This window comes from Orycteropus afer, unplaced genomic scaffold (genome assembly GCF_000298275.1).
Source record: "Orycteropus afer afer isolate SDZICR_OR568_19922 unplaced genomic scaffold, OryAfe1.0 scaffold00206, whole genome shotgun sequence".
In the NCBI taxonomy this organism is placed as follows: Eukaryota; Metazoa; Chordata; class Mammalia; order Tubulidentata; family Orycteropodidae; genus Orycteropus; species Orycteropus afer.
This window is the reverse complement of record NW_006921793.1, coordinates 1594165-1610267: the sequence shown is the minus strand read 5'-3', so window position 1 is coordinate 1610267 and position 16103 is coordinate 1594165. Positions and strand designations below refer to the sequence as shown.

Sequence of the window (16103 nt, the reverse complement as noted above, 5' to 3'; positions counted from 1 at the left end):
CCAGAGCTCCCTAGATAAGGTGAGGGGGTATTAATAATCATCTACTAGTAGATTATTTCTGATTTGACAGAAACTACCAGGTTTTGAGTAGATTTGATATTCCTTCTTTTTCCAGTTCCTTTACCCCATGATTTACCCTAATTAGAGTATTGGAGATACAGTAAAAAGTAGAGATGAGGATGGGAGACTGGCTGTTTGATAATATTTCAAATCATATATGTGGGAATATTTTTTTCCCCTTTATCTTTAAATGGGTCATTCCTTGTTTCTCTATGACATGGTGACTGCATAAAAAATTGAGTAGAAGACTTTACCTTTGGATTATTTCCAAATATAGCTCAAAAATTAGATTTAAAATTGTGACCATAATGCCTGGTTTTCATCTGATTGCAAACCCCCCACTCCTATCTCTACATTTGACTTATTGTTTTTTTGTCTGGGAATCTTGCATTCCTGGGTATTCACAGGTCTAATGCTATACTGCTTCTTATTTTGGCTACCATGTTGTTACTGCCTTATTATATATTGTCCTTTCTGCTAATAATTTTTCCCCTTTTCTGAACTCCTAATAATTTCTTATTGACAAATTATTTTCATGCATTTTCTTTCCATGACTTGTTCCTTGTGAGGTATTCACTTAGTATTATTTTGAACCTCACAAATGTCAGTATAGTCCAAGGTCTGTAGTAAATGACTGTGGTGAGATTGTACTAGAAACAGAAAAACGAAATAAAAACTTTCTGTTCTTCATAGGGAACTGAATGTAATAGGCATATAGGATATGGGTATCCCATCTCTTGTGGTTTCTTGTTCCATGGATAGTTTTTGATCGTGAATTAATAATAGCATTTTTTTTTTTTTTGAGGGATATGCATCCATGTGTATAAAGCATACCTTAAATTGTTGTAAAAAAGATTTCTCATGCATGCCAGATTCCAGTTTATAGAAAGTGCCTCTTCACTGCTCAAGAACAGGCTAATTCTTCCTCACTGATTTCAGTATACTCAAAAAAACCAGACCCACTGCTGGTGAGTCGGATCCGACTCATAGTGACCCCTCCTTGGATTTCTGAGGTGGTATCACTAAGGAAGTAGATTGCCCAGTGTTCCTTCTGAGGACTGGCTGGTGGGTTTGAACGGCCACCTTTCTGGTTAGCAGTCAAATGCCTTAGGCACTATGTCACCGGAGCTCCTGATTTCTGTATAGATTCCTTTATTTGACATTCATTGTGAAGATGCGGCACTGACCAAGACAAACATTACTCTTGCCACTATTGTGGAGTACCCTGTGGCATGCAAGATTTTTCATACTGTGCCCCACTGTTTTTAGTTCTGTTTTCCCTTACCAACTTCCTAGATACTTCAACTTCAAAATATTAGTTATTTTTTAAACTTGTCCTATGTGTATTTTCATCTGTCTTTTTTCTGTTATTCTTCCTGAAACACTCAAGTCATGCTTATCTTTCATAGCCTTGTTTAAGTGGCCCTTTCCTATGAAGATATTTTTCTTAATCCTTTTCTCTCTACCTTCCTATTATCTTTTCCTCTTCTAAATCCCCAATGATACAATTATTTGGGTACTTTCGCTCTCTCTTTCTCAATTATAAGGCTCCCAATGTAAGAATAGTATGTTATCTTCTCATTGTCCTTGGCATTCTTTTTGATAGTCAAGAAAGTAAAAACCTATTCCATGTCAATATTACTATCATCAAAATGGCCAGTTCTCATTAATTTTTAAAAATTGAATTAATTACAAAACACTTAGGAAGCAAGTACCATTTTAACTAAGTTGAAGTGGAGTGATGCTTTATAGTGTGGAGGTCAAAAGGTCTGTAACATTTGACCATTCCTTTCCCTTTCCTTTAAGGATTCTATAGCTAGAATTTACTGTTATTAGAGCATCACAGGTCACAAAGGGTCCTTTAAGGGCTTACTGATCTCCTTTCTTTAGAAAAGATCATAAATAAATGGTTTCAGACATGAGTATCTTTACCTTATTATTTTTTTTAAAAAAACCTCTAAAGAAGAAGATTTACATTTTTCTTGATAAATCATTATAGATGAAGTCTGCCATTTTTTTTATATATGCTAGTAACTAAATATTTAATGCTTAACTAAAGATAATTTTATGATTTATCTTCTCTTATAAAACTAACTGGTAATGTCCTTGTTTTGGGTCTTATTTTATATTTTTACAATACCCGCTGGTTTAGGCATTCACTGTTGAATATATGGAATTGTGTAATAGCTTCTCAGTTGATATCAGTGACCCGTGGATCTTCTGCTACAGCCCATAGTATAATAGCTGTGGTTTGATTTTTCACAATGCCATCATGTCAGATCTTGCTGATAAAAGCAGTAGGAGTTCCTGGTGAGTTTTCAGATGAAAATACCTCAAATACCTACTTTTGAAAAAGAAAATTTAATTTGTTATGCATGCAAACATCACTTTTGGGGATTCATACTTGTGTGTGTGTGTGTATGTTCTCCCTGGTGCTATAAGTTGTTTCTTATATCTTCAGTTAGTTAATGCTGTATCTACTTCCGTTTTTGGAATCTATTGTCAAATAATTTATACTTTGTTAGCTTTTATTTCATTAGTGGAGAAAATGTCAGTATGTTTGTTGATACAGATAGCCTTGTTATTTTAAACTGATTGCATTGTCTTAGGTTTTAAATATATATAAGATCATCATTATACTGGTGTCATTTTTCTAACTCTAATGGAAGGATCTTTTAAATAAATTAGTTATTTTCTTATGTGTTCTTGAACATGTGGTCAGTTGTCATGTTCATACATCCACATGATCAAAGTCTGAACTTCTGTCTAATTCTTCCCTGCTGTTAGGCTACCCTGTCATGATCAAGGCCTCAGCAGGTGGTGGTGGGAAAGGCATGCGGATTGCTTGGGATGATGAAGAGACCAGGTGAGATGCTGTCCAAAATATATTTTTGATGTAAATTGCAGTTACTAGAGTTTTATTAAACTGACAAATAAACAGATACCAAAATCATAATGGAGTAATTATGAAAACCATATGATTTTTATTCTTTTAGAAGAGAAAAAATTAGAATTATTCAGAAAGCTTCTTTATTTATATTTTAATGATGATTATCTTACAGAAAGGTTTTTACTCCCTTAAACATTAACACAGGATCTTCTTTTTGCTTTTACTAAGTATATGTGTTTCTTTTTATTATTGTTATTAATATGTATTGTGATCTAGGTGAAAGTTTACAGAACAAATTGATTTTCAATTCAGCACTCCACATACATTCTGTTTTGTGACATTCACTGCAATCCCCACAATGCAGCAGCACTCTTCATACTTTCTCCTCACACCCACCACTTCCCTTCTTCCTTCCCATGGACTCTCACCTTTCTAGCTCTATCCCTGGGCTATTGTTGTCCTTTTGATCTCCTGTGGTTGATTGTTCTATTGAATGCAAATACTGTATGCATTTTTTAAGTTACATAGTCATGATTCCAGCTTATAGACAAAAGTTACTAACATTTGGTTGTAAAGTTTTGAAAATAATTTTAATATTTTAAGCAAATGTATTTTTTAAGTAGCTATCATTTCACTGAGATCTTATGTATTACCCCAGTGCTTATTTTCCTTTGCTGATCTATAAAGGCAATGGATTACTTTGACAGTTTATAGCATGGGATATATTATATTTTTTCTTTTGAAATTGTAATTATGTATTTAAATGGAGTATACTCTGTGGTAAATTTATAACATTTTTTCATTACTAGCTTCACAAATCAAATATAACCCTTAATATGTAAAATACTTTTTAAAAAATCCAGTGTATTGATGACAGCATAGTGATTAGAAAACAGTTGTTTGAAAAGCTGCCTAATAAAACTGGTTTTAAGGGACTCTGTTCAGATTTGTATGTATCCTATATTTGTTTTCAAGTTTGGCAAAGGAGAGATTTATGTCTTCATTTTGGAGGTGAGGGATGATAAAAAAATTACTGAATTATTATTAGTGTTGCTTTTCTTGCCTTGACTCTGCCCTGAAGTATTTTGGTCTTCCAAATAGTTAGTTCACCGTACTTTATTCCATCCTGTTCCATGTCTCGTCTTCCCTCTCCTCCTCTCACTTCTCTGCCCCTCCCCTGCCCTCCCCTCCCCTCTCTTCCTCTTCTTTCCTTTCCGTCTAAGTGATATTTTCTTGGAGATTAAAAAACTTTGAGAGCCAAAGAGAATGTCTCTGTATAAGCTATTTTTGGGGCAGTTTATTTAGAAAAAAGTTTTTAAGGGAAATGTTCATATGCTTGTTCATAAATGACTTAAGTAGATGATAAGTTACATAACTAATGAAATTAAGTTTTGAATAGTGAATGCCACTTTTATTTTATTCAGGAAATAATGAAGACTAAACCATGTTGCTACTTTTTAGAAGCTAAGTGTTTTCTCCACCTGATAGTTTATAATCCATTTGTGGTACTAATTGGAGTCATGATAAATATGAGTTGAGATAAATGGAGTGGATTCAGGAGGGAATTGAAGTTAAAGCATGAAATGGAGCAGTTGGTCAGCATAAATGACAGATGAAATTAACAAAGGTGGGAGTTAAGGGAGATGCTTGCATCAGCTGCACTCACTATTAGAAAAACTAGTTCAAGGGAGACTGATAGAGACCTGGAGTAGTTAGTCTGAAAGTCCTAGTGCAGGGAAATCCAAACTTAACTCAGAAATTAGGCTTCAAATTAAGCAAGCTATGTGAAAATCTTTTAGAGGCAATATTATCCTTCTAAATCTTATGGGAAGGAACCATGTTGGAAACCTCCACAGATAGTTTAACTTGAAAGAATATTGCCTTAGAATGCCATTGTTTCTTTGATTGAGCATCAGGTAAAGTAATTAGTTTGTGCTGGAGTGATGATATATGAGAAATGCAAGTTTTAAGCATCAGACTCACTCTGAGTGTGGTACTGATGGCACATCTTGACTAAGCTAACATTGGATTCTTACCTTCTATCTTTTGCTTACTTAGTCAGCAGGAATAAATTCATTGCATGGATTGGTAATATTTATTGAGAGCCTACTATGTGACATGCACTGTTCTAGTTGGGTTCTTGGAAATACAGCAGTGATCAAAACAAAAAATCCTTTCCTCTAGGAAGTTTATATTTGATAGCAGAAATTCTTCATTTTGAATCCAGGAGCCCATAAATTCAGAGGAGGCCCATGAACTAGGATGGAAAAAAATATATATATATTTCTTTTATTAACCTTTAACTAGAGGTTAGCTTTTCCTCCTACTAGTGACAAATCACAGTAGTATTTAGTGTGTATATTTAGTAGTAAATAGTAAGTATATTTAGTAGTAAGTAGTATGTATAATTTTTCACTAATAGAAAATTACGTATATTTTGTTATCAAATTATACTTGTTGCACATATCTTGAAACTACAATGATTAGTAGACCAATGCTAGAGTTTATTTAATGTTTTAATAAACAACCACATATGTTTTGCCATAGGACCATTTCTTGAGTGATCCAGGAACGAACAGTCAGTTGGCCAGGTGGTAGAAGGAGATGTAGACTAGGAAAAGATAAGGCCAAAGAGGTTGAGGATAAGGGAGAGCAGATTATGTAGGGTCTTCAGGCCATTCTTGTCAAGGAGTCCTCGTGGCGCGGTAGTTAAATCCTCAGCTGCTAACCAAAAGGTTGGCAGAACCCACCAGTGGCTCCTTGGGAGAAAGATATGGCAATCTGCTTCTGTAAAGATTACAGTCTTGGAAACCTTATGGGGTAATTCTACTCTGTTCTATAGGGTCAGATGAGTTGGAATCAATTTGATGGCAGTGGTCTTTGTTTTGTGGGTTAGGCCATTTTTACTGAGACTGAAGGGTTTTGAATAAAGAAGTGATTGTCATGTGACTTAAACTTCTAACATTATTTCTATTTTTTAAATATAAGAAATTTCAAACATACGAAGAAGTAGGATACCATGAAATTCTACATATATGTATCATCCAGATTAAACAGTTATTAAGATCTTAATGACAGATTTAAAAGGATCACTTTGGTTGCTGTGTTGCTAATAAACTGAAGAGGGACAGAGGTAGAACGAGAGAAAAAAGTCAAGGGGCTATTGCAATATCCTGTGCAAGAACTAATGGTGGCTTTCAATAGGTGATAGTGGTGGAGGTGATGAGAGATAGCTAATTCTGAAAGTAGAGGCTTGCTGAACGGATATAGAGTATGAGAATAATACTCAAGGGTAACTTGCAATATTTACATTATTTTATTTGTTTGCTTTCATTCTGGTCTTAATGTTGAATTTATGTGAATTAAATGTATATGCTATAACTTGTATTACATAAAAATTTTTTGGGAAATGCTGAGAGGTTAAGGTCAGACTGGGGGTCTTATCTTTTAAGATTGAAGAATACTTACTTGGCTCTGGTTTTTAGTCTCTCCCTGGAACTCTTTAGAACTGGTGATCCCCAAATTTTGTGGAATAAATGTATGGCTGAGTGTAACAAATTATATTCTTACGATAGTGTGGAGTCACCTTCATATGACAGAGATGTGCTCAACTATGTGAAATTTTTGAATTGGGCTGGTTGCTGTGTATGAAATTGAGCATAATAGGAAAAGGATACTTCTTTTTTTTCCAACCTGATAAGCTACCCTGTTTGACTCATATCAAAGTTCACATATTGGGCTGCTTCTTATGCTCAATTTGTAACCTCTTTGCACAAATGAACCTCTCCATGAATGGATTTTCTTGCAACCCAGTAGATTTGGACTAGAGGTCTCCAAAAGCAGGTGTTTAAAATCCATCGTAGAAGTTGCATCATTTGTTATGTCCTGGTCTGTGAAGTCAGGCTGGTCAATCTCTACTGTATCATATTGATTATTAGTGAACATGAGCTCTGCCCAAATTCAAGGGGAGGAAATTAGATACCACTTCTTCATGAGAGAGTGGCACAATTCTTAGACGAGCACATAGGATGGTAGTCTTGTAGTCATCTTTGAAAAATATGATCTACTACAGCCTCTTTGTAGAAAGAATAATGTAATAAAGATGAAACACAACTTAATGGTTTTGTGAGAAATGTATATTATATAAACTTTTAAAAGCATTGTTTTCCCTTCTTATATGGCACTATTAAAATAAAAATAATATTAAGCCAATAATTAATTTGAAGTTTCTTTAATATATGATTTTCAAATCTGGCAAAACTTCTGACTAGAAAGTCAGAATGTTCCAAAGATGAAAGAAATTCCAAAAATTCTTTTACCCCATCTTAGCAACATTGCCATGGAATTACAGCTGAAATAGTATTTTTATAATAACAATTTACACTAAAATATACCTTCCAGCTGATTCTGGAGTTTCTGTTTCCAGAAGCAGAATGAATTCTTCAAAAGAGGACAATGCCCAAGGCGAAATGATCTTTACTACTTAGCAAGACTGTTGTTTGACTTCAAGATGAGTTTTAGGATAGGAGCTCTGGTAGCATAGTGCCTAAGGCACTTGACTTCTAACCAGAAGGCTGGCTTCAAACCCACCAGCCACTCCTCAGAAGGAAAGTTGGGCAATCCTACTTCTGTAGTGATACTGCCTCAGAAACCCAAGGAGGGGTTGCTATGAGTCGGGCCGACTCGACGGCACATAACAACAACCACAACCACAACCACAACAATGTACTTCAAAAGGAGCTCTGGTAGTGTAGTGGTTAAGACATTTGGCTGCTAACCAAAAGCTTGGTGGTTTAAACTCACCAGCCACTCCATGGAAGAAAGATGAAGTGGTGTGCTTCTATAAAGATTTATAGCCTTGTAAACCCAATGGGAGTCACTATGAGTCAGAATTAACTAGATGGCAGTGAGGTGTTTTTTTTGGGTGGGGGTGGGGGTGGGGGAGGTAGTCCATTCAAGGCTCAAGATTCAAGAGATTATCTCAGGGCAGTGACCTGGATGGGGCACTTCTACTCCATGGACTCCAAAACTGGATTGCAGAAGAATTAAAACTCTGTTTCTCAGCACTTGGTCAGCAATTTCGCTTTTAGCACTTACTTTTTATTACTCTTCTCAGGATCTCAGATTTCTGATCAATTATTTTGTCAGTGCTACTCTTGGTAACATTTTTTTATGGTGTGGATTACTCTTCAATTTCTTGTCAGCACGATTTGCTGTATTACTTTTGACCAATGAATTTTAATGGAGAGCTCAGTATTTTCAGAGATCATTCTACCCATTGATCTACTGGATATCTTTTGGTAAATAATATAACCTTTTCTTGGACAGTAAATGGTACTGTACTAAAAAAGGGACATAGTGGGGAAATCCCAACTTCATTGCTAACTGTGGGTTGAAAATCAACATTAATCCATTTCCAGGTAGGATCCAGTTCTCACCTGCTCACTTCTCCACCTTAGTTGCTAGCAGCTCCAAGCAGCATGCCCTCTTCCCAGCCATCAGAGGTTAGATCAGTGGGAGTCACAAGTTTGGGGGTCCACATGACTCCCTCCACTAAAGACCAGCCAGCCCTCTCTCTCAACCTTGGCCACCTGGGGCCAGGTCAGTGAGCATTAGCTGCAAATTTGAAAATCCACATGATTTCCTCTGCTTCAGACTGGCTGTCCCTTTCTCTGGTCTAGGTACTGTGCTAGGGGCAAAGAGACCTAGATTCAAACATGTTCCATAGAGACCATTTTAATTAACCCTAGGACAAAGACTGGAGCTCTGGTAGCATAGTGCCTAAGGTGCTTGACTTTTAACTAGAAGGCTGGTAGTTCAAATCCACCAGCCACTCCTCGAAAGGAAGGTTGGGCATTCTATTTTCGTAGTGATACCACCTCGAAAACCCAGGCAGGGGTCGCTATGAGTCATGTCCAACTCAACAGCACATAACATAACAACAACAACAAGACAAAGACAAAACAGTCATCCAGGATGAGGGAAACCATCAGCTTCTACACAGTGCAGAAGTCGAATGGAGTCTACTCAATCACAGTCATGGTGTTCAGTTCATTATATTTGATAGAATACAAAATCATGACTGTTGGAAAATTATTTCACCACTCTTCCAGGCAGGACTACATAAGTGGGGAAAAGACCATAGTTGGCATACATACGTAATTGAAGATTAAAAAAGGTTACAGGATTGAGTATGGGGTTGGACCACCTAGCTACTTGGTGGTCTGGGTATAATTTATGACCATGTGGCCACAAGGTAGCTACAAGACAGTACAAGGACCCCAACCTTTAAATTAGATAGCATGTGCCTATTTTCAGTAAATCAGTAAGGACACACTTAGCCAAGTTCTTAGTTCTTTGTGTGAACATAAACTACTTTCAACCATGCTTTTCCTGACGGCAAACTGTTCCTCCCTAGGTTTGTCTGGGATTTGTCTGTACATAGCCATAATGCTGATTTAATGGTCAGAATGAACTTAAATGACAATTGAATTTATGTCAAAACTCAAAATGAAGTTAGGGGCCCTGCTATAGACTTCAGCCTTCCACAAAGCAGATACTCTAGAATTTAAGCTCTAATACAATCCCTGACCTAGGTCAGAGCACATATGCTAAAAGGACAGACTGCCAAATAGGCAGATACTAGCCTCTGATGAGGAGCTCTGGTGGTGTAGTGCCAGTGCACTTGACTGCTAACCAGAAGGCTAATGGCTCAAACCCACCAGCCATTCCTTGGAGGAAAGATTGGGCAATCTACTTCCATAGTGATATTGCCTTGGAAACCCAAGGGGGGTTGCTATGAGTCGCATCCAACTCAACGGCAGTGAATTTTGTTTTGGTTTTAACCTCTGATGTCTCTCACTGCCTCTGTGGGTTTGATAATTCCCTAGAACAACTCAAAGAATTCATAGTGGAGATCTATACTTGTTGTTGTTATGTGCCATTGAGTCAGACCCGACTCATAGCGACCCCTCCTTGGGTTTCCGAGGCAGTATCACTACTGAAGTAGATTGCCTCATCTTCCTTCTGAGGAGTGGCTGGTGGGTTTGAACCGCCAGCCTTCTGATTAGCAGTCAAGTGCCTTAGGCTTGACTCAAGTCCCATTTATACTTAGAGATACTTATTTATTATAATCAGAAAGGATAAAAATCAGAGGAAGCATAGGGCAAGGGTGAAGCCTGGGAGGAGTCCCAGCATGAGACTTCTATCGCTCTGTCAGCCTATCCCCAGGGACATGCAACCCTCCCAAGAGCAAATGTTTTTTGCCAATCCAGGAAGCTCCAGCTACTTCCATATCAATTTACATTACTGTTTTTGTTGCGTAGCCATGGTTGATTGAATCATTGAATATGCATAATGAATTGAATCTCTTTCTGAGGTTAGATTACCAGGTGTGATCTGTGTAGCCCATACTCATCGCAAGTGTTACGTAGTGGTTTGAGATAACAAAGATACCTTGGTTATATGGAAAATCCAAGGGGCTATCTTTCAAAACCAAAGACAATATCCAAACCAGATTTGTCTCACAAATATGTTCATTTAAATCATGTTCATAAGACCAGCAAAAATACATACACAAGGAATTCTCTACCAAAAAAAATATTCCTCAAACTTAAATATCTCTGAAACTTTGTTGTGAATCAACAAAGGTTTGACAGTAGTTGATTTAATGGTACATTTAAAAATGTTACTTGAGAGGAGTTTTCAATAAGATGGCAGAATAGGCAGACAAACTTCACAGACCCTCTTCAACAAAGAGAAGAGGAACCAATTAACACAGATACAGAAGATAATCCTGGAGCCCTGAGCTTTGAAAGGAAGGATACAGAAGTGGACTAACCTCCAACCAGTAGGAAAACCTGCATGAAAACACTGAAAAAGGAGACATAAGGAGTTGCAGTTTGTCAGCCATCCTGATGGCATGGACAGCTTGGATATTGACAAATGGTATTAGGACCTAAGAATTAACCTAAAAATCAGCCCTGCTAGCCAGGGGCTTCACGGAGGACTGCACTGGTGACTGGTGAATAAAAGGGGAAACACCAAAGGAGGAGACAATCTGAGCTGTGGACTTTTGCTTGTCCACAGCGGTTCAACTACTTGGGATATTTAAAGTTGACAGTGTTCTCTCAGATTCCAGGGACCTGAGAATAGACTCCACTGCTGGGGCCAGCAAGAACATACCGGACACTGAGGACTGGAAAAGTACGATATTCCCCTTGTTACTGTTATAACCGTCACCCTCTTGGTGAACAGAGATGAGGCCATACCTCATCCCCACCCACCTTCTGGGCAGGCAGGAATTCCATCCCAGTCTGTGTGCCTTGATGTAACCTGGGTGCATAGCACCTGCCCCGCTCTGCCCATTTTTTTGGGGGGGGGGATTTTTTTTCTTTCTGTATTTTTCCCATTTTTTTCTTTATTATTCTCCTACTCTACATGTTTTCTCTTATTCACCCCTCCCTAGATAGTGTGAGTTTTTTTCCCTTTTTCTATTCATATTTCTTTTGTCCTCCTAAAGTACTTCTTTAAATATTTTTTTTCCCACTTACTGCCTTTCCTCTTTTTTCTTCTCCCCTCTTTTTACTATTGTTCCTGTCTGTTTATGTGGTGTATGTTTTTTGTCCTCTTGCTTTTACTTTTTTGATGGTTTTTGATTATTGTTTTTGTCTAACTGAGTGGTAGATAGCAACCATGCCCATACGACCCAACCACACCCTCACCTCCTGCAGTTCCACTTACTGAGGGCCACCACTGCCTTCTGCACCAACTGGCCAATGATATATGACCACCAATAACAGCCTGACTCATCCTTAACTGGTCCTCATAAACAGTTAACAGAGATCTGTGCAGCCACTCTTATTCTCTATCACACCCACCAGGAGACAGGTGGTGAGTGCATAAGTGCTGCCAACCACCAAATAGAGGAGCACAGTACCTTGCTTACTCAGGTACATCAAAAACAAAGAAACAAACGAAAAACAAAGAAAATGAAAATCTTGGGTGAATCACTCCAGCATACATCACCAATTAAATATAAATATAAAATGTCACAATGTCTCAGTGACAACAGACAACAAACAGTACCTGCAAAGAAGCAAGATAAACCAGTAGGAATGAGGGAGCAGGATAGAGACCATAAACACATATCTGAGGAAGAAGCAGCATTGGGACTCCTTGGTAAGGAATTCAAAAGAATTATATTTAGGTACCTTTGACATATTGAGGGACAGGTCAAGGAAAACACTGACAAAATTAAGGAAAACATGGACAAAACCTAGAACAATTTTGGAAGAAAATACAAGAATAAAATGACAAAATAAATGAAAAGTTGGAAATGATACCAAATCTATAGATAGAAATCTAGAAGATTAATGCTAAATTTTCAGAAATAGTTAACACATTGAAAGGGCAAAGGAGTAGAATCAAATCAATGGAAGACAGAATTAATGAGATTGAAGACAGATACCTGAATACTTCTTTGGAAAGGGATCAATCAGAAAAAAAGATCAAAACAAGATGAAGAAGGCCTAAGATTCATGTGGCAAACCATCAAAATGAATAACTTATTCCAGAAAAGGAAGAGACAAAACTGCGGAGAAAGTTGTTGAAGATCTGTTGGAAGAGAATTTCCTTGATATGATGGAAGACAAGAGTATATCCATTCAGGAAATACAGTGAACCCCTAACAGGAGAGACCCCAGAAGAAAATCACCAGGACATATCATCAAACTGACCAAAACCAAAGACAAAGAAAGAATCCTGAAAGCAGCATGGGAAAAATGAAAAGTTACCTACAAATGACAGCCAATAAGACTAAGCTCTGATTTCTCAGCAGAAACCATCCAGGTGAGAGGGCAATGGGATGGTATATATAAAACCCTGAAAGAAAAAATTTCCAACCAAGAATTATAGGCCCAGCAAAATTGCCCCTCACATATGATGGTAAATTTAGGATATTTCTAAATAAGCAGAAATTAAAAGAATTTGTCAAAACCAGATCAACCTTAAAAGAGATGCTAAAGGGAGTCCTTTGGACAGAGAACCAACAACAGCAAACAACAACTGAACATTAACACACGTGATGACATAACCCAGAAACCAGTTATGGAAGTCTCCAAAGTAAATAAGCCTACAAAATTGTAAACGGGGAACGAGGCACATCAATTGGCAAATGAGGACAACTACAAAACAAAAAGAGGGAAAAAATAGTGTAGCTACAGAACTTCTAAATGGTGAAGAAATCAAGACAATTGCATGATAGAACAGACTGCTCTAAACTTGGGAAAAAATTATAAATCACAGGATAACTACAAAGAAAAATGATAAACCTTAACATTAAAATGAAAAAAAGGGGACAAATAAAGCACAAATATTTAGCACATACTAAAACAATAACAAAGAAAGAAGCAATAATATGATTCCTAATCAAAATGAGCTCAGCACAGAAAATTATATGGAACAAAGAAATCAGCAACACCACACACAAATAAATAAATAAATAAATAAGAAAATGACAGCAACCAATTCATACTGGTCGATATTACACTGAATGTCAGTGCATTAAATGCACTGCTCAAGAGATGGAGAATTGCAGACTGGATAAGAAAACATAACCCATCAATATCCTGTGTACATGAGACACACCTTAGAGACAAAGACAAAAACAGACTAAAAATCAAATGTTGGAATAAGATATATCAAGCAAATGGCAACCAAAAGAGAGCAAAGTGGCAATATTAATTTCTGATAAAATTGACTTTAAAACAAAAACCACCGTAAAAGACAAGGAAGGACATTGTTTAATGATTAAAGGATCAATCAAACAAGAAGACAGAACCATAATAAATACCTATGTACCCAATGAAAGAGCCCCAAAATACATAAATCAGATGTTATCACAGTTGAAAAGACAAATACATGATGCCGCAGTCATAGTAGGAGACTTTAATAAACCACTTTCAATATAAGGTAGAACAACTGGAAAGAAACTCAACAAAGATGCAGAGGAACTAAACAGTGAAATCCACCAGCTTGACCTTATAGACATCTACAGAGCACTTCATCCAACAACAGCACAATATACATTCTTTTCCAGTGCACACAGAACATTCTCAATGATAGACCATATGTTAGGCCATAATGCAAGCCTTAATAAATTTAAAATCATTGAAATACTGCAAAGTGTCTTCTCAGTTCATAATGCTATAAAATTAGAAATCAAGAATAAGAAGATCAATGCCAAAAGAGCATACACATGGAAACTGAATAACACCCTCTTGAAAATTACTGGGTAATAGAAGAAATAAAAAATGAAATTAAGGAATTCCTTGAATCCAGTGAGAATGAAAATACAATATACCAAAACCTTTGAGACTGTGGTGATCAGCTGTCAATTATAGCAATAAATGCACACATCAAAAAAGAAGAAAAAGTCAAAGTCAACACCATAACCCAACACCTCCAACAATTAGAAAAAGAACAAGGGGGGCAATAAAAGCCTACAGTCACCAGAAGAAAAGAAATTACAAAGATTTGAATGGAAATCAGTGAAACAGAAAATAGACAATAGAAAAAAATGAACAAGACTATCAGTTGGTTTTTTGAAAACATCAATAAAATTGACAAACCACTGGCAAATTTAACAAAGTAAAAGAGAGAGAGAATACAAATAGCATGAATAAGAAAAGAATTGGGTGACATTACAACAGAATCAACAGAAATAAAATAGATAATATCAGGATACTAAGAAGAACTGTACTCCAGCAAATTTGAAAATCTAGAAGAAATGGGCAGGTTTCAAGAAACACAGGTCTTGCCTAAACTAACACACACTGGAGTGGAAAAGTTGAGCAGGTGTATAACAAAAGAAGAAATTGAACAGATCATCAAAAAATTACCAACAAAAAGAACCTGGGCCAGACATCTTCACCAGAGAATTCTGCCAAACGTTCACAGAAGAACTGACAACAATCCTACTCAAACTGTTCCAAAATATAGAAAAGGATGGAATCATTCCCAATTCATTTTATGATGCAAATGTAACCTTGATACCAAAACCAGGCAAAAACACCACTCAAAAGGAAAACTACAGACCAATATCCCTCATGAATATAGATGCAAAAATCTTCAACAAAATCCTAGCCAATAGACTCCAACAGCATAACCCAAAAATAATACATTATGACCAAGTGGGGTTCAGACGAGGTAGGCAAGGATTGTTCAACATTAGAAAAACAAAGTCATCCATTATATAAATAAAACCAAGGAAAAGAACCACATAATCATATCAATCGATGCAGAAAAGGCATTTCATGAAATCCAACACCCATTCCAGATCAAAACTCTCTGTAAAATAGGAATAAAAGGGACATTACTCAACCTAATAAAGAGCATATATACAAAAGCAACAGCCAATAATATTCTCTATGGAGAGAGACAGAAAACAGGAACTGGACAAGGATGGCCTCTATCACCACTTCTATTCAACTGTGTATTGGAAGTCCTAGCCAGGGGAATAAGGCAGGCAAGAAAGGGAAATCAAAGGCATCCAAATTGGTTAAAAAAATAACCCCAAAAAACAAATACACTGTTGTCCAGTCGATTTTGTAAAACTATCCCTATTTGCTGATGATGTTATTCCATACATAAAAAACCCAACAGACTCAGCAAAAAAACTACTGGAACTAATTCAGAGGTTTAGCATACTGGCAGCATGCAAGATCAGCATACAGAAATCAGTTTGATTCCTCTACACAAGGAAAGAAATTGCTGAAAAAGAAATAAAGAAATCGATGCCATTTACAATAGGTACCACAAAAATAAAATACTTGAGAATAAATCTTACCAGGGACGGAAAAGATCTGTACAAAGAAAACTATAAAAAACTACTTCAAGAAATCATAAGAGATCTACATAAATGGAAGAGCTTACCATGCTCGTCTTGAGGCTGTGCCACGAATGTTTCAAACCCAGTGGGGTTCACATGGTGCACGGGTATCAGCCTGGCTTGCAGACTGAGAGAGAGTAGGAAGAAGGAGGAAGCCATCCACTTCTCAAAGAATTGGTCAGGGAAAACCTTATGAATAGCAGAGAAACACTGCCTGATACATTACTGTGCAACTTTATGAATAGTCGGAAACACTGTCCAATA

At 36.8% G+C, this 16103-nt stretch overlaps 1 protein-coding gene across 1 annotated transcript in view; it reads left to right on the top strand.

The window, feature by feature from the left end:
* PCCA (propionyl-CoA carboxylase subunit alpha) overlaps positions 1-16103 on the top strand; it is a 785038-nt gene that overhangs the window by 327776 nt on the left and 441159 nt on the right. Inside the window, exon 8 of the mRNA XM_007948152.2 lies at positions 2848-2926. Within this exon, the coding sequence (XP_007946343.1) occupies positions 2848-2926 (79 nt within the window). The remainder of the gene's footprint in view (positions 1-2847; positions 2927-16103) is intronic.